At 42.5% G+C, this 23,305-nt stretch overlaps 1 protein-coding gene across 14 annotated transcripts in view; it reads right to left on the reverse strand.

The window, feature by feature from the left end:
* LOC124151447 (muscleblind-like protein 2a) overlaps positions 1-23,305 on the reverse strand; it is a 411,834-nt gene that overhangs the window by 16,441 nt on the left and 372,088 nt on the right. For 13 of the 14 annotated variants that reach the window (XM_048390567.1, XM_048390568.1, XM_048390571.1 and 10 more), the window contains 3 exons: positions 10,945-11,109; positions 1,129-1,188; positions 129-329 (listed from right to left, as the gene is read on the reverse strand). In XM_048390567.1, coding sequence (XP_048246524.1) covers positions 129-329; positions 1,129-1,188; positions 10,945-11,109 — 426 coding nt within the window. The remainder of the gene's footprint in view (positions 1-128; positions 330-1,128; positions 1,189-10,944; positions 11,110-23,305) is intronic. The other variant, XM_048390570.1, reaches the window with a different exon arrangement.

A 23,305-nucleotide genomic window follows, 5' to 3' on the forward strand; every position in this document is an offset into this window, starting at 1 on the left:
GCTTATACTTTCAAACGGTGCCATCCCAGCAAGTATCTACAAAAGTGGGTTCCCATGTACCTAGGTACATCATCCAAGCACACCGGGATGGGGGGGGGGGGAGACAGGAGGAGCTGGGGAGGACCTACCTCAAGCCTATCGGGGCGGGCTACCTTCTGCTGGCTGCTAGCTTGTATGGGTGTGGGAATGACACCTGGGATCTGCTGCGTGACCACCGTGGCTTCACTACCAGTCCCTGGCACAGCCATTGTTCCAGGCATGGACGCATTTAGGTACGGATTGAAGGCTGCCACAGCTGATGTTGGTGCAGAACTCATGTATGGCGGGGCCTGAAACATCAACATACACACACATATGCAAACAGTACTGCTGAGAAACAAGTGGACAGAGTAACAACAGTTTCTATACTTGAATAGGTCTACATAGTCATTCAAGGAAAACACTGCTAATTCCGTGCTACCGGAGGTTTGAATGCTGCTGCATTGCTGGCCCGATAGAGAAATATCAGTTGTGCATCATTATCATCAGCAATTCTGCTTTTCATGGACTCAAAAAGGACAGATAAATAATCTTATCTGAATGTATAACTGAATAGTTTCTGACATGTCCCATCAACATATCCTTTCAACTTCCTTTTCAATATTCTTATACCTATGAAAAACCATTAAATATAGTGTATACTACAGCAGCAGCACCATCAACATACTACAAGCAACTCTGGAAGAGAGACGTTTCATCATTTGTCATGTGGGCCTTGTTCAACAAGGGCACATAATAGCTTAATTCATCTAGTCATTATGGCAACAAAAGCAATCAAATTCATTATCTAAAGAAACAAAGCATCTATCTGTTCTAAGCAAATGCTAAGCAAGCTTTAAGATTAAGAAAAGCATAGGGAGTGATGGAAGATCTTGTGTGTCGTATGCATTCTGAGTACAGTCCAGTCGATATACAGATATCTCTGGGGAGTATACTGGCAACAGAAAGTTGGGACATGATGATATGATGGCTGTGGGAACAGACGCAGCAGATGGGCAGACACACACAAGATCTTCCCCCTTCAGTGACTGCATGCAGATGGCAGTACTATGAAGGGTGCGTGAATAATGTAAGAATATTACCACTGACCATAAGGGGGTAATGTCCGGTGGGCAGAACTGTGGAATACGCCACGGCTTTGTTCCCGGCCTCAAACATTGAAATAAAAAGAAAAATATTCATGCAGACTAATTAGTATTGGTGTGCAAAATGTTAGAGTCCAGTGCAGCTGTAGCTGGGGGGGTCAAAACACTTGCCATCTCCAAGACAATCAGTGAGACGAGCTAGACATTGACAATCTCCAAGACAATCAGTGAGACGAGCTAGACATTGACAATCTCCAAGACAATCAGTGAGACGAGCTAGACATTGACAATCTCCAAGACAATCAGTGAGACTAGCTAGACATTGACAATCTCCAAGACAATCAGTGAGACTAGCTAGACATTGACAATCTCCAAGACAATCAGTGAGACTAGCTAGACATTGACAATCTCCAAGACAATCAGTGAGACTAGCTAGACATTGACAATCTCCAAGACAATCAGTGAGACTAGCTAGACATTGACAATCTCCAAGACAATCAGTGAGACTAGCTAGACATTGACAATCTCCAAGACAATCAGTGAGACTAGCTAGACACTGACTATCTCTGGTATAGTCTGCAAGACTAGCTAGACACTGACTATCTCTGGTATAGTCTGCAAGACTAGCCTGGCACTTACTATCACTGGTATAGTCTGCAAGACTAACCTAACACTGACTATCTCTGGTATAGTCTGCAAGACTAGCTAGACACTGACTATCTCTGGTATAGTCTGCAAGACTAGCCTGGCACTTACTATCTCTGGTATAGTCTGCAAGACTAGCTAGACACTGACTATCTCTGGTATAGTCTGCAAGACTAGCTAGACACTGACTATCTCTGGTATAGTCTGCAAGACTAGCCTAACACTGACTATCTCTGGTATAGTCTGCAAGACTAGCTAGACACTGACTATCTCTGGTATAGTCTGCAAGACTAGCCTGGCACTTACTATCACTGGTATAGTCTGCAAGACTAACCTAACACTGACTATCTCTGGTATAGTCTGCAAGACTAGCTAGACACTGACTATCTCTGGTATAGTCTGCAAGACTAGCCTAACACTGACTATCTCTGGTATAGTCTGCAAGACTAGCCTGGCACTTACTATCACTGGTATAGTCTGCAAGACTAACCTAACACTGACTATCTCTGGTATAGTCTGCAAGACTAGCCTGGCACTTACTATCACTGGTATAGTCTGCAAGACTAGCCTAACACTGACTATCTCTGGTATAGTCTGCAAGACTAGCCTGGCACTTACTATCACTGGTATAGTCTGCAAGACTAGCCTAACACTGACTATCTCTGGTATAGTCTGCAAGACTAGCCTGGCACTTACTATCACTGGTATAGTCTGCAAGACTAGCCTAACACTGACTATCTCTGGTATAGTCTGCAAGACTAGCCTGGCACTTACTATCACTGGTATAGTCTGCAAGACTAGCCTAACACTGACTATCTCTGGTATAGTCTGCAAGACTAGCCTGGCACTTACTATCACTGGTATAGTCTGCAAGACTAGCCTAACACTGACTATCTCTGGTATAGTCTGCAAGACTAGCCTGGCACTTACTATCTCTGGTATAGTCTGCAAGACTAGCCTGGCACTTACTATCTCTGGTATAGTCTGCAAGACTAGCCTGGCACTTACTATCTCTGGTATAGTCTGCAAGACTAGCCTGGCACTTACTATCTCTGGTATAGTCTGCAAGACTAGCCTGGCACTTACTATCTCTGGTATAGTCTGCAAGACTAGCCTGGCACTTACTATCACTGGTATAGTCTGCAAGACTAGCCTAACACTGACTATCTCTGGTATAGTCTGCAAGACTAGCCTGGCACTTACTATCTCTGGTATAGTCTGCAAGACTAGCTAGACACTGACTATCACTGGTATAGTCTGCAAGACTAGCTAGACACCGACTATCTCTGGTATAGTCTGCAAGACTAGCCTGGCACTTACTATCTCTGGTATAGTCTGCAAGACTAGCCTGGCACTGACTATCTCTGGTATAGTCTGCAAGACTAACCTAACACTGACTATCTCTGGTATAGTCTGCAAGACTAGCCTGGCACTTACTATCACTGGTATAGTCTGCAACTATGACACTGACTATCACTGACTATTCAAGGATGGGCTGTTAGGCACGTCAGACACTGTGACAATTCACATTATTGTGTTATTTATAATGCTCAATCATTGATACAGTGATTCCTCGATATACAACTGCCATCGGGGAACAAGATCCTGACCATGCGTTCTAGGAAAGAGCATAGTGGCCGGTGTGGTGTGGAAATACACGCAATAGAAATAGCCTATTATTATTATTATTATTAGGGCTCCAAGCCGAAAGTCTGGAAGCCCTATTGTAATCGGCCGATTTATTGTTTATTAGGGCTCCAAGCCGAAAGGCTGTAGAGCCCTATTGTAATCGTTCGATTTATTATTATTATCATTATTTATTATTATTTATTATTCCGCTGATTTTTGTACCAGACCTAGCAAAATAACCACTGGCTCGATTTGTTCAAATTTTGTGTGTGTTTGTAGACCGTTGGGTGCTAGTGCTCGCCAAAAAGCAAAGGCCGTAGGCCCAAAGGCCAAGGGCAGATAACTGAAAAACAAGTATTTTTTGATGATATATTTTGCCCTGCTGCTCCATAACTGCTTGTCCGATTACTTTCATATCTTGCATGTATCTGCTGCTTCAGATCCTTGAAAATTTTTGTTCTTTGACTTAGGTCATTGATCACGTGGTTTGGCAGCCATATTGGATTCAAGGTTTTCACAGGTGTTTTTGGTACCTGTCTTCAAATCACGACTCCTCTGAAACCCCTTCATGAAATGCATTCAAACTTTCTGAGAATTGTCTGCATACACAACACAACAAATTGTCTTAAGCAATTTTGGATATCTTTTTTAGTTGCGGCCATATTGGATTCAAGGTTTTCACAGGGTTTTTTGGGTACCTGTCTTCAAATCCCTACTCCTCTGAAACCCCTGCATGAAATGCATTCAAACTTTCTGAGGACTGTCTCCATACACAACACAACAAATTGTCTTAACCGTTTTTGGATATCTTTTTTAGTTGCGCCTATATTTGATTTTGATTTTGATGATTTTTTTCCCCGAAATACTGAATAAATGGCTCAGAAAACCTAGGATTAACTTCCTTTCACTGTCAAGTGTCTTCTGCATTATGTATACCACCCTTGAAGATGAGGGTTAGAATTGGTCTTCAGCAACCCATGCTTGTCTTAAGAGGCGATTATCGGGATTCGAACATTGTCTGGGTGGTAAAAGGGTTTAACACTCTGGTTAACTCTGGCACACGCCAATTTCGTAGCTGTGATGTCCTGCAAACGGTGACTATCTTCTTAGGGAGTTGGTACAAGCAAATCCTTTGAAGATTCGAACATGAGGATTCAAGGTCGGAAATGGGTGACCCAAGGTCACCCATGTGGTGATGTCTCACAAGCAGTTCCCTACGTTTGACGGCGTTGGTACAAGCAAACCATATGTGGATTCGAACATGGACGGCATCTGAAATGGATGTAGAACATCTCGGGAGGTTCTGGGACGCATCAATGTCATAGCGGCGATGTCTTGCAAGCGTGTCCTTACTTTTGACGGCGTCAGTACAAGGAAACCATATGGGGATTCGAACATGGACGAGGTCGGAAACAGGTTCGGCACTTTATCTAAGCAATGCGACAGAAACTGACGAACTCGGAACGCTTATCCGTTTAACTGAAGCTCAAATGACAAAGAAGTGACAGCCTGTTAAAGAGTCACCAAGCCGAAAGGCTGAAGAGCCCTAGTGTTATCGTTCCATTTAATATTATTATTATTCCGCCGATTTTTGTACGAGAGCTAGCAGAATAACCACTGGCTCCATTATGTTCAAATTTTGTATGTGTATGAAGACCGTTGAATACTAGATTCCGCCAAAATGCCAAGGCCGTAGCCCCAATGGCCAAGGGCAGATAACTGAAAAACAAGTATTTTTTGACAACGTATTTTGCACTATTGCTCCGGAACCGCTTGTCCGATTACTTGCATGTATCTGCTGCTTTAGTTACTTGACATCTATTGTTCTTTGACTTTGGTCATTGGTCACGTGGTTTGGCAGCCATATTGGATTCAAGGTTTTCACAGTGTCTTTTGGGTACCTGTCTTCAAATGCAAACAACTTCGAGTCCACTGCATGAAATGTTTCCAAACTTTCTGATAACACATACATAACACATCAAACCTTAACGGCCAATTTGGGATTTCATTTTTAGTTGCGGCTGTATTGGATTTTGATTTTGACAAAAAAAATTCACCTGAATTTTACTCTAAAGATCATATCTTGTAAGGTTGTTGACGGAAACTATTGAAAGTTTACATTAAGTAAGTGTGCCATATGCATCTCATTTTTTGTTCTTGGTTGGCTGCTAAAGTAAGATCACTTGGTGGTGATACTTGATTAATATTTGGGACACGGTGCAAACGGTGATGATCTTTTGACAGAGTTGGTCCAAACAAACCCTTTGAGGATTCGAACATGTTCGAGGTCGGAAATTGGTTCAGAAGAAACTTAAAACACGCCTATTTCGAAGCGACGATACCCTGCAAGTTGAGCCTAAAAGTGACAGATTTGGTACAAAGAAACCCTTTGAGGATTCGAACAGGGATGTTTGTGCACAGTGTAACTTGGAGCCCGCAATTGCTGCTATGCAGCTATTATTATTATTATTATTATTATTACTATTATTATTATTCAATATACATGCATAAAAAAATAAAAATAATTATTAGTGTAAATGAATCAAAGTACAGTGTATTATTTCATCACAATAGCATATGCCAACAAATCCGTACTGAAGTATGCACTGTTATTAACAGCAACCACGGTCAGATTATGGCTATTGATGCCTTGAAAAGAACTTCAGTTGACAGAGAATGGATATACATATATATAGAATGGATATATATATCATAACTGCCATACTTTGACTCGTTGAAAGACAATTTTATTGTAGTTTGACTATTATTTGTCAACATTACATTTTCAACAGTGATTGTTCAAATTGCTCCATACGTAAAGATATCCGTCATTAGTGATCAGCTGGACCAAAGTGCTACGGTTACTAATTTATTTCAACTATATATAGTATAGCTGCAACTACAATATATATGATATTGGAATTTGCTGAACGGATGTGACTGGAAGTTAAATCATCAGTATATTTGTCACCTTATTTGCATTAACACTCTTTTTACGGGAATTCTTGATGAATTGTTGGGAGTCAAGGTTTACCCTGTACAGCTAGCAGTACATCAAGGAGCGTCAGGTCAAGGAATCACTGTATGTAATTTTGATAACATAAAAGGATGAAAAAATTATATTTTTCATATACAGATAGAACAGGGAAGACCAGATCATACTGAAAAATATAATCTCGCCTCTTTGCACAACCTTTTTTCTTTGGCAGTATCTTGCTAAGTGTTAATATGAAGTAACCAGCTTACACATAAAGCTAATATTGCCGACTACTGGCTCTACAATACAGACTACTGGTATATTCCCACTGAAAGGGGGAGAGCCAAGTGTCAAGTCCCATCAAGAGTTGGAAGGAAGGAAGGAAGGATCATGTTGTGTGTACATCTTGCATTAGTAGGGGCAAGGCCAGAAGATTTGGGGGTGAAAGTCATGAGTTATATATGCTGGCATTGGACATGGAAATAAACAAACAATCATAACACAACAACAACAAACAAACAAACAATGGCAACAATGGTGTGCATCATGCTATTTTCTCTTCTTTCTAGCTTTTACTATAACACAGTTTCAAGCAATCAAATAATACAAAATATCTTTTGATGACAGACAATTTACTGTTTTTGATATTTTGTTAGTAGTCAGTTTCCTGTATGTCTGCATAGTTTTCACTGTATCAAGTGATGATTGCCTTCGGCACAGTTGTACATGATTACACCCAGGAAGGATTGTTCTTACTGTTTAATTGGCATTGAAGAAGTTTGTAAGTACATAAGTAAATGTACATGTTACAGATGACTTCTGGTTGATTGCATTTAGTGTCCTTTTGCTGTAGATTCCTACACCTTTATCAAGCTGGAGTAAGAATGTACATCAAATCTCTAGCTTGATAACGATGCAAGTATGTACATCAAATCTCTAGCTTGATAACGATGCAAGTATGTACATCATATCTCTAGCTTGATAACGATGCAAGTATGTACATCAAATCTCTAGCTTGATAACGATGCAAGAATGTACATCAGATCTCTAGCTTGTACGATGCAAGTATGTACATCAGATCTCTAGCTTGATAACGATGCAAGTATGTACATCAAATCTCTAGCTTGATAACGGTGTAAGTATGTACATCAAATCTCTAGCTTGATAACGGTGTAAGAATGTACATCAGATCTCTAGCTTGATAACGATGCAAGTATGTACATCAAATCTCTAGCTTGATAACGATGCAAGTATGTACATCAAATCTCTAGCTTGATAACGGTGTAAGTATGTACATCAAATCTCTAGCTTGATAACGGTGTAAGAATGTACATCAAATCTCTAGCTTGATAACGGTGTAAGTATGTACATCAAATCTCTAGCTTGATAACGGTGTAAGTATGTACATCAGATCTCTAGCTTGATAACGATGCAAGTATGTACATCAAATCTCTAGCTTGATAACGGTGTAAGAATCTACATCATAATGTTGCTAAATGCAATAAACCAGAAGTTGTTATCCATGAAGATGTATCTTTTCTTGATATATTTTCTCAGCTAAATATCAACTACTTGACCATAATGGCAAATAAACAATATGTCTATTGTGCTGTTGATAAGCATGAAATAGTGTCTATATACACGTATTCCCCATCCTTCTTACAGTATGGAATAGTGTCTATATAGATGTATTCCCTTCCTTCTTACAGTATGGAATAGTGTCTATATAGATGTATTCGCCATCCTTCTTACAGTATGGAATAGTGGCTATATAGATGTTTTCCCCATCCCTCTTACAATGAAGAATGGTGTCTATATGCAAGTATTCCCCATCCCTCTTACAATGTAGAATAGTGTCTATATGCAAGTATTCCCCATCCCTCTTACAATGTAGTATAGTGTCTATATGCAAGTATTCCCCATCCCTCTTACAATGTAGAATGGTGTCTATATGCAAGTATTCCCCATCCCTCTTACAATGTAGAATAGTGTCTGTATACATGTATTCCCCATCCTTCTTACAATGTAGAATAGTGTCTATATGCAAGTATTCCCCATCCCTCTTACAATGTAGAATGGTGTCTATATGCAAGTATTCCCCATCCTTATTACAGTGTAGAATAGTGTCTACATACAACTATTCCCCATCCTTATTACAGTGTAGAATAGTATCTATATACAAGTATTCCCCATCCTTCTTACAATGTGAAATAGTGTCTATATACATGTATTCCCCATCCTTATTACAGTGTAGAATAGTGTCTATATACATGTTTTCCCCATCCTTCTTACAGTATGGAATAGTGTCTATATACATGTATTTCCCCATCCTTCTTACAGTGTGAAATAGTGTCTGTATACATGTATTCCCAATCCTTCTTACAGTGTGGAATAGTGTCTATATACATGTATTCCCCATCCTTCTTACAGTGTGAAATAGTGTCTATATACATGTATTCCCCATCCTTCTTACAGTGTTGAATAGTGTCTATATACATGTATTCCCCATCCTTCTTACAGTATGGAATAGTGTCTATTAACATGTATTCCCCATCCTTCTTAGAGTGTGGAATAGTGTCTATATACATAGTGCCTCAACCTCTTCCAAGAGCTGTTCTTGCATTCATATAAACTGTAATATACAGCCAAGTCTTGTTAATCCGACACTCATTAATCCGACAATCGGCTTTATCCGACACTAATGATGGGAACCGATTGAATCAGTGCTATTTAGACCTGTTAATCTGACAGTCTTGCACTCCGACACAACTAATTTGAAATGAATTACCGAAAGCACTCATTAATCAGTCTCGTAAATCCGACACAATGATCAGTGTACTCCGTGGTCATCTTCCCGCGAGTACACAGCCCATGTTTTGATGCGAGACGAGTCGGCTGGTAGCTGCATATTACAACGGCTGTAGAAGAAGCGGCTTTCTTAAGCCTTGCGGTACCAGTTTCAAACATCTGACTTCAATTCCAGACTATGCTTTTTAAAGTATTTTGAATAAGTCATGCAGTCCGTAACAGTTGTTTTGTGTTAAACTTTAGAGGTTGCATGATTAGAAAACATTTTCCGCCAACAATGTAACATAACAATAAGAACATAAATTTTTTTTATTACGTGTTTGAATCGATATCTATCGTATGGTTGTCTGATTTTCTATCACGAACGTTGATACTACTTAATTTCGTTTATCCGACATACATGTTAATCCGACATAATCATATGCAACCATCGGTGTCATATCAACCGGACTTGACTGTATATGTACAGGAATATGCACGCACGATTTCTCCCACTTACAATATCGTCATGTCTTTACATTATTGCATCAGTGTTATCCTAAACCAATCTCTGTCTACCTGCACCAGTAGGATGGCCAGTATGGGCTCTACTGGGTAGGAGATCGGAACTGTTTAGCCATTGTCAGCAAGGGTCACTACAGTGTTAAATGACACACAGACACTTACAGAGCTTTAACGCACCCTCATATTCTGAAGTCACTACATCGAAGATAGATCTACTTTATAATAATATAGTGACATTTGCATCAAAAGGCTTTGCAACAATGCAAGCACAGGGCTTGTGGTGTCATTGCTGGTTGAAACATAAAAAGCCGAAAAACCATGCAGAAATGTCCTAATAAAGCAAATTTAGTCAAAAGCTATGGATTCTGGAAGATCTAAGTATGTATAACAGTGTCAGCATGCAAGGTTTCTAAAAAAAAGAACACACCCAAAACCTTTAAACTTGACAGATTTTGCATATGTTTTGTCTGTGTACATGTCAGGGACTTAGGGGTGGTCATGTTAATGTCTGCTACACTATAGCTAGAGTTTGATATTTCCAAGTTCTTGGATAGTAATCCAGACCAAGCCAGGGCCCAATCCTACAGTAATCCAGACAAAGCCTAGAGTACAATCCTACAGTAATCCAGGTCATGCCTCAGTTGACCTACCGTAATCCAGACGAAGCCTAGAGTACAATCCTACAGTAATCCAGGTCATGCCTCAGTTGACCTACAGTAATCCAGACGAAGCCTAGAGTACAATCCTGCAGTAATCCAGGTCATGCCTTAGTTGACCTACAGTAATCCAGACGAAGCCTAGAGTACAATCCTACAGTAATCCAGGTCATACCTCATGTTGACCTACAGTAATCCAGACGAAGCCTAGAGTACAATCCTGCAGTAATCCAGGTCATGCCTCAGTTGACCTAAAGTAATCCAGACGAAGCCTAGAGTACAATCCTGCAGTAATCCAGGTCATGCCTCAGTTGACCTACAGTAATCCAGACGAAGCCTAGAGTACAATCCTACAGTAATCAAGACCAAGCCTAGAGTCAAGTCCTGCTATGATCCTGACCCAGGCCCGAGTTGAGTCCTGCTATGATCCTGACCCAGCCCCGAGTCCAGTCCTGCTATGATCCTGACCAAGCCTAGAGTCCAGTCCAGTATTACAGTCAGTAATCCTGCAATAATCTTGGTTCAGACCAATGTTAAGTGAAGGATACCAGCAAAGTCTGTCAAAATGCAAAGGTCACGAGTAAACAAGAGCCCCACTCACCATTGGAATCACATTGGGCACATACGGCTGGATGGCAGCTTGAGCAGCCTGGAGTTGCAGGTTTCGCAATATCAAGTTGTTCCGACCATTTTGAAGGAGCTGCTCTCTCAAATGCTGGGGTGGGTGCAGGTACTTGCAAGGAGGATCCTTCCTCTGACATTTACCCTGGAAGGAGAGCATATCACATTATCAAGCTATAGATCAAGACATTCACTTGTTAATTAATTTATTCATTGCAAGCAATTCAGTAAGACAGTATTACCATGATTATTTTGTGTGAAATGTCTGCATTAGTAGTGATTGAAACATATTTTGAAATGTGTGACGTATCAAACACAAAATCTTCATGCACGGAAGGCATCTACTTCTGAAACCGTAACACTTGTAACTTGAAAACTGTACTGTTTGTTTTTTAAGTGATTTGTCAAAACTTGCATCTAAAAAACATGCTGGTGATCAAAAAGGTAATCATCAATCTACTGAGTAAAAAGTAAATATATGATATAAGTAAATTTATATGAATTCCATTTGTTTTTGTGACAGATGTGATACAATTTGAGACATATCTACAATAGAGCTAGCATGTCTAGTGTCTAGACTGAAAGAAAACAGTTGACAGTAGCCATGTGCCAATCCTTCACAACCATGCAGGTCTCATGGCTGCTTGTAGTAATGATGTAATCAGCTGCTACTGGCTCATGCTCAAACGCTCACTATCATAAACCTCTCCAATCTGATTGATAAAGCAGAGTAACCCCTACAGTGTAATGAGAAGACGCAAGAAGACACAAATTGTAAAATGCAGTTCTGTCCAGTTTTCTTCTTACCGCTGAGAAGATGGGAATGTCAAAATGACCTGGTTGGTTGTGTCCAACACATTATGACTGCCAATCTATCAATTTTACACAAGAAGTCACATTAGGTCTGATTCTTCATGAATATTTAACATGCCCCCATCCATTCAATCAATTTCATGTTCTTTAGCAGGTCAGCTCAAGTCCTGGTAGTGAGGGAAGAAGAGAGTCAGTTCATCTGCGGGGGGGGGGGCCTGTGTTTTCCCACCAATCAATACACACGTCTGCCAACAATGATGCAATGCTAGCAAAATCATATGGCCAGATTAAAAGCAAGGAAATAGGAAGAAAAAGTCTGTCTACATTTGTCAAAAAAGATCTCCAGATTGTTCACACGATTATGACCTGGCCTGGCGCCTACTAGAAGCTGGGTACATAATCTCAGCTACAGTAGTCAATTCTAAACAGCCGTTGGGAGTCCAAATCAATTTGTCATTGCTATTTCTGCCAACAACATTGATATAATCAACATCAGGCCTTTTATCGCTGATCCTACCCAGGATAATATTCGTTTTATTTCATTCAGGGTTAAGATCAAATGGAATAGTTTCTCTACTGAAATTCCAAACTGTAAAAATAATATAATCTCATTAAAACTAAGTTAGAATGAAGATAAATCCTATCCATCAATGAATATTGTTGAAATAGACACAGGACTTTGTTGTAGTCTTCAACAGCTCATCCATAGGCATGTGTGAAGACCTGTGTCTAACATACTTGTTGTTTGCCATCAAACTTCTAGGACATAAGCATTGTTTTTTTGGTTGATTGTCAAATTTATCATACTGGAAAATAAAACTTAGAAGATAGCCGCTGTGCACTCTTACTGATGTACTCCATGATATTGCGACCCTGCATAAAACAAGCACTGTCACTAATGACTCTAACAGGTAAGACCAGTTGACAACATCCTATTAATCTTATTCCTTCAGTTTGTGGTTTTTGCTTGAACTTCCGTTACCATTGCTGTCACCAGTTGTGCATACATACCTTAAGATTTCACACCTCTAAATGTAACATTTCAAAATCTCATGCTATGTGTTAGCTTCTAACTTCAATTTAGCACTGTCAAATCTACAGGTAGCAGCTATAAATGAAAACAGCATGCTTATATCCTATCTTACTGTACGCATTTCAATATATTTCCTCTCATTTTTCATGCTGAAGCTCATGTTTGAATGCTTAGGTTTGCCTAGAATTACAAGTTCAATCCACAAAGTTTATGGTACCATTTTCCTATTAGCTATCATGACACATTAAGGAAGATGGATGAAATACAGATTGTGACCTGACAGACTATTATCTCTTTCTGAATCCAGATGAGCCACAGCAAACAAACCAGCCTCCAGCCACATGATGAGCATACAGCTTCTGGACACCGGCATGTACTCTGCTTGTCAACAAATGATATGTCACTGAGAACCACTTTGTCAAAGTACACACAGACCACTTGGTCATGGGACAATTAGTGTATGGAATATTAGCTACGGGTATGTTGGATTTCCAATTCATGGCAGCTGCAATCTTTCAAAGATGTATCATTGACATTTCCACACAATGTCTATGTTAGAGGGCCCAACTACATGTTCCTCAAGAACGGTACACGAACATCAAAAGATAAAGCTGTGTCAAACACCACAATACACAGCAAGATATACAATAATATTTGGGGGCATAGCACATGCTGCATATCAAATTTCTTAATGACACATGCAAAAATTGCTGAGTAATGGGAAAAATATGACATTTCTAACATGCTGAATAGTTTTAATTATGGCTGCTGTGGTGGCCATGTTTAAAATTGGATTGTAATTTTGAGAGCATATTTTAGAGATATGTGATTGTCCATCTAAGGGGCAAGTACATAGGCCTTGTGGTTTCAGAATTGTCAAAAATGTGAATGCTTGCTGCAAAAACAAGGGGATAAAAAACTTGATATTTTAGATAGAAGCTCTGCTGGGTCCACACTTTTTACAGGACCTCTGACTGTAATGACAAAACAGTGCTGCAAGGGAGACCCATAAAGTAAGCCTTGGGACTGCCAAGAGTGATCCAGTCTAACACTGCTATTTATAGAAAGCGTTGTTTGCTTTCATAGAAAAAAATGCTTCATCTGAATGAGTCACATCCGGCCCCAATACAACCAAAAGAATACCTTTTCATTTACCGCAAATACAAGCCTTCACATACCACAGTAAACCAGCAACACTATCATGCTCAAGACAGCTCACATTAAGCAATGACACATGGCTTGTTGTTAGGAAAATCCATGCACATGTTCCTAACACACTGTATTAGTTTTCAATTCACCACTAATGTATGCAAAATACATTATAACAAATAGAATATTGCCCCCTGCCCAACAAATGTTAACAGAAATTAACTTGGCCTTCTGACATGCTCCAATTCATAAATGCTCTATGAACAGCAAAATACATAATTTTGTAGATTTGCTGCAACACAAAATATCTTGTTCCATTATTATGATTGTTTTCAGGCATTTGCAATTTGTTCTGTCTACAAATGTGACACTCTGCACTTTATATATATTTGTAAAATGCTATAAATACATTTAACACATCAGTCAGTGTGTATAAGGCTAGGAGAATGGTGGCTAGATATAGTAACAAAGCCATCATGCATATCGATAAATGTCTGCTAGTTGACCACTGGTCAATACAGATGGAGTACTCTCCCTTAGACCTTTAAATCAGTTTCAGAGATAACTAGAGAAAATACAGCCTCTCGATGAAAGCTTTCTTTTGATCAGTGCTGAAGCATCAGACTGATCCTGGCATCCCTCTGACTGTATCAGCATCAGACTGATCCTGGCATCCCCCTGACTGTATCAGCATCAGACTGATCCTGGCATACCCCCGACTGTATCAGCAACAGACTGATCCTGGCATACCCCCGACTGTATCAGCAACAGACTGATCCTGGCATCCCTCTGACTGTATCAGCAACAGACTGATCCTGGCATCCCCCTGACTGTATCAGCAACAGACTGATCCTGGCATCTCCCTGACTGTATCAGCATCAGACTGATCCTGACATCCCTCTGACTGTATCAGCAACAGACTGATCCTGGCATCCCCCCGACTGTATCAGCAACAGACTGATCCTGGCATCCCTCTGACTGTATCAGCAACAGACTGATCCTGGCATCTCCCTGACTGTATCAGCAACAGACTGATCCTGGCATCCCCCCGACTGTATCAGCAACAGACTGATCCTGGCATCTCCCTGACTGTATCAGCAACAGACTGATCCTGGCATCCCCCCGACTGTATCAGCAACAGACTGATCCTGGCATCTCCCTGACTGTATCAGCAACAGACTGATCCTGGCATCTCCCTGACTGTATCAGCAACAGACTGATCCTGGCATCCCCCTGACTGTATCAGCATCCTGGCATCCCTCCTGACTATATCAGCATCAGACTGATCCTGGCATCCCTCTGACTGTATCAGCATCCTGGCATCCCCCCCTGACTGCATCAGCAACAGACTGATCCTGGCATCCCCCCGACTGTATCAGCAACAGACTGATCCTGGCATCCCCTTCGACTGTATCAGCAACAGACTGATCCTGGCATCCCCCCGTCTGTATCAGCATCAGACTGATCCTGGCATCCCCCTGACTGTATCAGCATCAGACTGATCCTGGCATCCCCCCGACTGTATCAGGATCAGACTGATCCTGGGATCCCCACCGACTATATCAGCATCAGACTGATCCTGGCATCCCTCCTGACTGTATCAGCAATAGACTGATCCTGGCATCCCCCTGACTGTATCAGCATCAGACTGATCCTGGCATCCCTCTGACTGTATCAGCAACAGACTGATCCTGGCATCCCCCAGACTGTATCAGCATCAGACTGATCCTGGCATCCCTCTGACTGTATCAGCATCAGACTGATCCTGGCATCCCCCAGACTGTATCAGCATCAGACTGATCCTGGCATCCCCCCGACTGTATCAGGATCAGACTGATCCTGGGATCCCCCCCGACTGTATCAGCATCAGACTGATCCTGGCATCCCTCCTGACTGTATCAGCAATAGACTGATCCTGGCATCCCCCTGACTGTATCAGCATCAGACTGATCCTGGCATCCCTCTGACTGTATCAGCAACAGACTGATCCTGGCATCCCCCAGACTGTATCAGCATCAGACTGATCCTGGCATCCCTCTGACTGTATCAGCAATAGACTGATCCTGGCATCCCCCTGACTGTATCAGCATCAGACTGATCCTGGCATCCCTCTGACTGTATCAGCATCAGACTGATCCTGGCATCCCCCTGACTGTATCAGCATCAGACTGATCCTGGCATACCCCTGACTGTATCAGCATCAGACTGATCCTAGCATCCTCACGACTGTATCAGCATCAAACTGATCCTGGCATCCCCCCGAACATCAGCATCAGACTGATCCTGGCATCCCCCAGACTGTATCAGCATCCTGGCATCCCCCCCTGACTGCATCAGCAACAGACTGATCCTTGCATCCTCACGACTGTATCAGCATCAAACTGATCCTGGCATCCCCCCGAATATCAGCAACAGACTGATCCTGGCATCACCCCGACTATCAGCATCAGACTGATCCTGGCATCCCCCCGACTGTATCAGCATCCTGGCATCCCCCGACTGTATCAGCATCCTGGCATCCCCCTGACTGTATCAGCAACAGACTGATCCTGGCATCCCCCTGACTGTATCAGCATCCTGGCATCCCCCTGACTATATCAGCATCAGACTGATCCTGGCATCCCTCTGACTGTATCAGCATCCTGGCATCCCCCCCTGACTGCATCAGCAACAGACTGATCCTGGCATACCCCCGACTGTATCAGCAACAGACTGATCCTGGCATACCCCTGACTGTATCAGCATCAGACTGATCCTGGCATCCCCCTAACTGTATCAGCATCAGACTGATCCTGGCATCCCCCTGACTGTATCAGCATCAGACTGATCCTGGCATCCCCCTGACTGTATCAGCATCAGACTGATCCTGGTATCCCCCTGACTGTATCAGCATCAGACTGATCCTGGCATCCCCCTGACTGTATCAGCAACAGACTGATCCTGGCATCCCCCTGACTGTATCAGCATCAGACTGATCCTGGCATCCCCCAGACTGCATCAGCATCAGAATGATCCTGGCATCCCCCCGACTGTATCAGCATCAGACTGATCCTGGGATCCCCCCGACTATGAGCATCAGACATATCCTGGCATCCTTCCGAGTGTATCAGCATCCTGGCATCCCCCCGACTGTATCAACATCAGACTGATCCTGGCATCCCCCGACTGTATCAGCATCCTTGCATCCCCCCTGACTGTATCAGCATCAGACTGATCCTGGCATCCCCTGACTGTATCAGCATCCTTGCATCCCCCTGACTGTATCAGCAACAGACTGATCCTGGCATCCCCCTGACTGTATCAGCATCAGACTGATCCTGGCATCTCCCTGACTGTATCAGCAACAGACTGATCCTGGCATCTCCCCTGACTGTATCAGCAACAGACTGATCCTGGCATCCCCCCGACTGTGTCAGCATCCTGGCATCCCCCCTGACTGTATCAGCATCCTGGCATCCCCCCTGACTGTATCAGCAACAGCCTGATCCTGGCATCCCCCCGACTGTGTCAGCATCCTGGCATCCCCCCGACTGTGTCAGCATCCTGGCATCCCCCCGACTGTGTCAGCATCCTTGCATCCCGACTGTGTCAGCATCCTGGCATCCCCCCTGACTGTACCAGCATCCTGGCATCCCCCCCCCCCCCCCCCCCGACTGTATCAGCATCAGACTGATCCTGGCATAATTGGTTATAGTGTGATAGAAAACTGGCACATCTGGCTGTTGATAGATACCTGATGTAGTCATATTTTGAGAAGTTATAGTGATAAGTTAGTCATACATTGAGGCAGGTAAGTGAAACGTCCACTGCAGGTCAGATTAAATGTTTGATGAACTGGGAGTAGTTAGATTTGTACCAAGCAACAGCAGGAAAACCATGGAATTAACAAATAATCTGCCTCAAAAGTACTAGATCAAGCTTGAGAAAACAGCAACTAAATGTGGAATGGCTGTAGAAAGAGCAACCCTATCAGGTGTTCTATCTGGGGTAGTGCCAGCCAAGTAGCAGGGTCAAGTATCACTAACAGGGTTCACTGGGCTAACTGGTGTACACATCATAGCAGGTCCTGTTATCTCAACTGGGATGCTTTATCAGCCTGTGAACAGCTCCCTGATTGTGGGTCACCACCCCTTACCCCCCCCGGAGTCATCATCCAACAACTTCTCAACTAGCTCTACACACACTATATCCAGCTGATTACATTTACACACTATGCATATAATGAGGACCAATATATGATGTACCATCACTCTGCAGCACAGAAGTAAGAGTTTCAGGGCAGAAGTCTCCATGGTGGAAGAGAACGCCCATAGATATTGGGTACTGAGGTTGGTCTTAGGTCATTAAGCTAACACAGGTAACCTGAGACATGATCAATTATGTTAGAATTACACTCTTGATCATCAGTGACAATTTTTCTCTAATTTGTTTTTCTTTACACGTATCTTATGATGAAAGGCAAATTTTATTAGAAGTATCTGCTTTACATACCCTGCTGAGTAAAACATTCAACTTAATATCACCAATCATATTCAGCAAAATACTGACAGTAGTTTTTATAAATCATCAGAAATTCTGTATTAATAACATATTCTAAAGTAAGTGGGCAGCTTCTGTCAGCACAATAATAATACTCTTGATATGCACGCAAGTAAACTTTGTTTCCACAAAGCAGCACTACATACTATACAAATAATTACCCTTAGTAAATGATAATAAAGTCACATGACTTGGCTAAACCTTTTCAAGTTCAATTTTCTATTGTTAGGTCAGTATTGAAATTTATTGTTTCCGCATGTGATCAGCATTAACAAATTAAAGATTCTTAATAAAGGCATAACAACAGATTAATAGTAATCATAGCACAAAGATGTCCAGGTGACACAGACAGTCTACAGGTACATGTCCAGGTGACACAGACAGTCTTCAGGTACATGTCCAGGTGACACAGACAGTCTACAGGTACATGTCCAGGTGACACAGGCAGTCTAGAAAAGTACATGTCCAGGTGACACAGACAGTCTACAGGTACATGTCCAGATGACACAGACAGTCTACAGGTACATGTCCAGGTGACACAGGCAGTCTACAAGTACATGTCCAGGTGACACAGACAGTCTACAGGTACATGTCCAGGTGACACAGACAGTCTACAGGTACATGTCCAGGTGACACAGGCAGTCTACAGGTACATGTCCAGGTGACACAGACAGTCTACAGGTACATGTCAAGGTGACACAGACAGTCTACAGGTACATGTCCAGGTGACACAGACAGTCTACAGGTACATGTCCAGGTGACACAGACAGTCTACAAGTACATGTCCAGGTGACACAGACAGTCTACAGATACATGTCCAGGTGACACAGGCAGTCTACAGGTACATGTCCAGGTGACACAGACAGTCTCTCTAACCTTTGGTAGTCATCATCACAGATGTTGAAGGCTATATCTCTCACAACACTAACCTTTGGTAGTCATTCATTTCAGATGGTGAAGGCTATACCTCTGTTACCTTAAGTAGTTATCATCACAGATGGTGAAGGCTATACCTTTCTAACCTTTAGTAGTCATCATCACAGATGGTGAAGGCTGTACCTCTCTAACCTTTGGTAGTCATCATCACAGATGGTGAAAGCTATACCTCTCTAACCTTTGGTAGTCATCATCACAGATGGTGAAGGCTATACCTCTCTACCCTTTGGTAGTCATCATTACAGATGGTGAAGGCTATACCTCTCTAACCTTTGGTAGTCATCATTACAGATGGTGAAGGCTATACCTCTCTAACCTTTAGTAGTCAATACAGATGGTGAAGGGTACACATAGCTAACGTGAGTACTAAAGTGGCTCACTATACTGGAGTGATGAGCCATCTGCACCACTGTAATTCACAGGAAGTGAATGGTTTCTTTTTCCTTAAAGATATTTCTTGCCCCTCTTCCGTGCCATATCTGACTGCCTCAAGATACCTCAACATACATTCTATTAGTTGACCTACATACCAAAGTGAGGGAAGCAACTGTCTGGTATAAACTGCTGGCAGATTCACCACGTCCGTCACCACCACATCCATCACCCTCTAGTTCCATCGAATCCATCACCCACTAGGTCCGTCACATCCATCACCCGCTAGGTCCGTCACATCCATCACCCGCTAGGTCTCTCACCCTCTAGGTCCATCGAATCCAGCACCCTCTAGGTCCGTCAAATCCATCACCCGCTAGATTGGTCACATCCATCACCCACTAGGTCTGTCACCCTCTAGTTCAGTCGAATCCATCACCCTCTAGGTCCGTCACATCCATCACCCGCTAGGTCCGTCACATCCATCACCCGCTAGGTCTGTCACCCTCTAGTTCCTTTGAATCCATCACCCTCTACGTCTGTCACATCCATCACCCACTAGATTGGTCACGTCCATCACCCACTAGGTCTGTCACATCCATCACCCTCTACGTCTGTCACATCCATCACCCACTCGGGCCGTCACATCCATCACCCTCTACGTCTGTCACATCCATCACCCTCTACGTCTGTCACATCCATCACCCTCTACGTCTGTCACATCCATCACCCACTAGGGCCGTCACGTCCATCACCCTCTAGGTCTGTCACATCCATCACCCTCTACGTCTGTCACATCCATCACCCACTAGGGCCGTCACGTCCATCACCCTGCAGGACATCTATCACCCTTTAGGTCTGTCACCAACACCTTCTAGGTTTCAATCACTCCCATCACCATGGCACAGGGAGCTATGTTGTGGACCACAACACATATGTTATATACTCTATAATAGATACAATCAGGTTGATAACAGGCATCTGCCAAAAGAAACACGTGATAAAGATACAGTAATGCAGTTATTCGTTCAATGAATGAATACCATGCTAGTGTTGCTATATGGCTCATATACAGCCAATGCGATGTTAAATTTTACCTCACTCACTCTTCAGAAAAATATATATGTGTGGTCTACTGTCATTAGTAAGGAAGCAGATGTTCCTTTCCACAATGTGAAACTAATTCTTTACATTATTAAGTAAAGGTTGAAGTGATTAGTATGCTCCATGTTCGTCTGTTACGCAACACAATACGGACTAGTTTGTCTACATTTTCTTACAAACAAATAATGGAGCTGTAATGCAATATTACAAATGACACATTTTTTTGGAAAATTAATCAACTGCTTCTCCCGAATGCTTACACTTGGTATTTTCTTTGTTTTACTGTGGAATGTCTTCATATTTGCTCATCTGGGAGTCCTCACATCACTGGCAAACACAGACACAGGAGGAAGAAGGGGAGGCAGAATGGGGAAGGGGAGGGCAGAGGGAGAGAAGGCAGAAGTGTGACAGGGAAAAGGGGGATAGGAAGCAGGTGGAAGGGAGAAGAGAAAAAGGCGGGGAAGGAAACAGAAAATTGGGGTAGGGAGAAGGAAATGGGGGAGCAGACCAGACAGATAAGAGGATAGGAGCTAGACTGGAGGAGAATAGGTAAAAGGGGGGTAGGGAAATGGCTGGTAGGTGGAAGGGAGAAGGGTAAGCTGATGCAACAAGGCATACTATCACATGTTTTGCAACTAATTGTGTGGAAGAAACCAGCAAGCATAACATTAGGCATCATGAGAAGGTGACATGATGAAGTTGGATGGGGAAAGAGTGTGAGATATGGAAAGAATGATGAAGGCAGTCCAATTGCAGTGATTAAAAAAGGAGCACGAAGAGTGCCTGAGGAAACAATGCCAAGAGAGTGGATGGAAAAGGGGAAAGAATGATGATGCCAATAATAATAATAATAAATATAGCTGCAAAACAGCAATGGTGGGCTCCAAGTAACACTGCAGTCAATCGACCATGTTCGAATCCTCAAAGGGTTTCCTTGTACCAAATCCGTCAAATGTAGGCACCACTTCCAGGGTATCGTCGCTACGAAATTGGCATGTGTCAGGGTGTCCAAGTCTGTTCTAAACCCATTTCCGACCTTGAACATGTTCGAATCCTCAAAGGGTTTGCTTGTACCAACTCCGTCACCGTTTCCAGGACATCGACGCTACGAAATTGGCGTGTGCCAGAGTTAACCAGAGTGTTCTAAACCCATTTCCACCTAGACAATGTTTGAACAGAGTACTACTACTACTACTACTACTACTACTACTACTACTACTACCACCACCATAGATAGACAATAGATCCCACCACCCTCGTTCTTCCCTGAAACGCTTATATTTACCAATCATAATGGGAGGGCATGGTTTCATTAACGTGGAGGCTCTTCATGATAATATTATATTGTGCACTTTTGCACACATTTATTTGTCTGATGATCCTTTTGTGAAGCATGTCAAGTTTTCTTAAACCAGCCAAGTATGTGGGACATAATCTCCATGTCAGTGTTGATTTTGTTGATGGTTCTGTACTGCTGGACGGTACAGAAATGTGTGTCAACCAAGCGATGTGCTATATTAAATCTGCCAAGACTCAGTTTTTCAAGGAGAGGCTATCTGAACGACCACTGCAACGAGTTTAAGTGCAGTGTGTTGAGAAGATCAGAAACCCAGCAGAGTCCTTCGCTTGGATGAGATGGCTGGCCTGAAAAGTGAAACAGAAGGCTTTCTGTTTGCTGCTCAGGACCAGTCACTTCCCACTCGAAAACGTCAATGTGTGATTTTGCATTAAAATGTATATATGAAATGGAGAATATGCAATGAATTTAACTGGTTGCCCAGCTTTGGCACAAACACAGTATCTTAAGCGACATGATTGAGCGGCTCAATCATTTTATTACCATCTTCGTCATGCTTGCGGTTTTGACACAGAGGTCCACCCATGGTACGACCCGGAATATGTAGGGGGTGTCATGGAAAATGATAAATAAAAAATCCTTTGGAATAGGCCCGTATACAGCCTCAGGCATTTCCAGGCCAACAAACCTGATCTTGTCCTTTTTGATAAATCCAAAGAAATCATTTATATCATTGAATTTTCTGTCTCTTTTGACACTAAAGAGATTGACAAGATTCAGGAAAAAAATGGCATATATGTGGTCCTCGCTTTCAAAATGTCACACTTGCATCCCAAGTATCAAGTTGTCTGACTCTCCATTGTCCTCGGTGACTTAAGTTTGGTACCTCCCAATCTGTTGACTGACATCGGGAGAGTACCTGGGTTTGTTGCTAGGAATACAGCCCTTCTGACAATCTATGTAATGCAGAAGGCTGCAGTGTTGGGGAGTCGTCACATTCTCCGAAAAGTGCTGGGTGGGTTCGACTAGGCAGCGCTTCCTTGGAGAGGTCCCATTTGCTGTCTGGGCTGCGTGAAGAGGGGGCAAAGGGCACAGAGC

Source organism: Haliotis rufescens, unplaced genomic scaffold (genome assembly GCF_023055435.1).
Source record: "Haliotis rufescens isolate VD_foot unplaced genomic scaffold, xgHalRufe1.0.p SCAF_9, whole genome shotgun sequence".
NCBI lineage: Eukaryota > Metazoa > Mollusca > Gastropoda > Lepetellida > Haliotidae > Haliotis > Haliotis rufescens.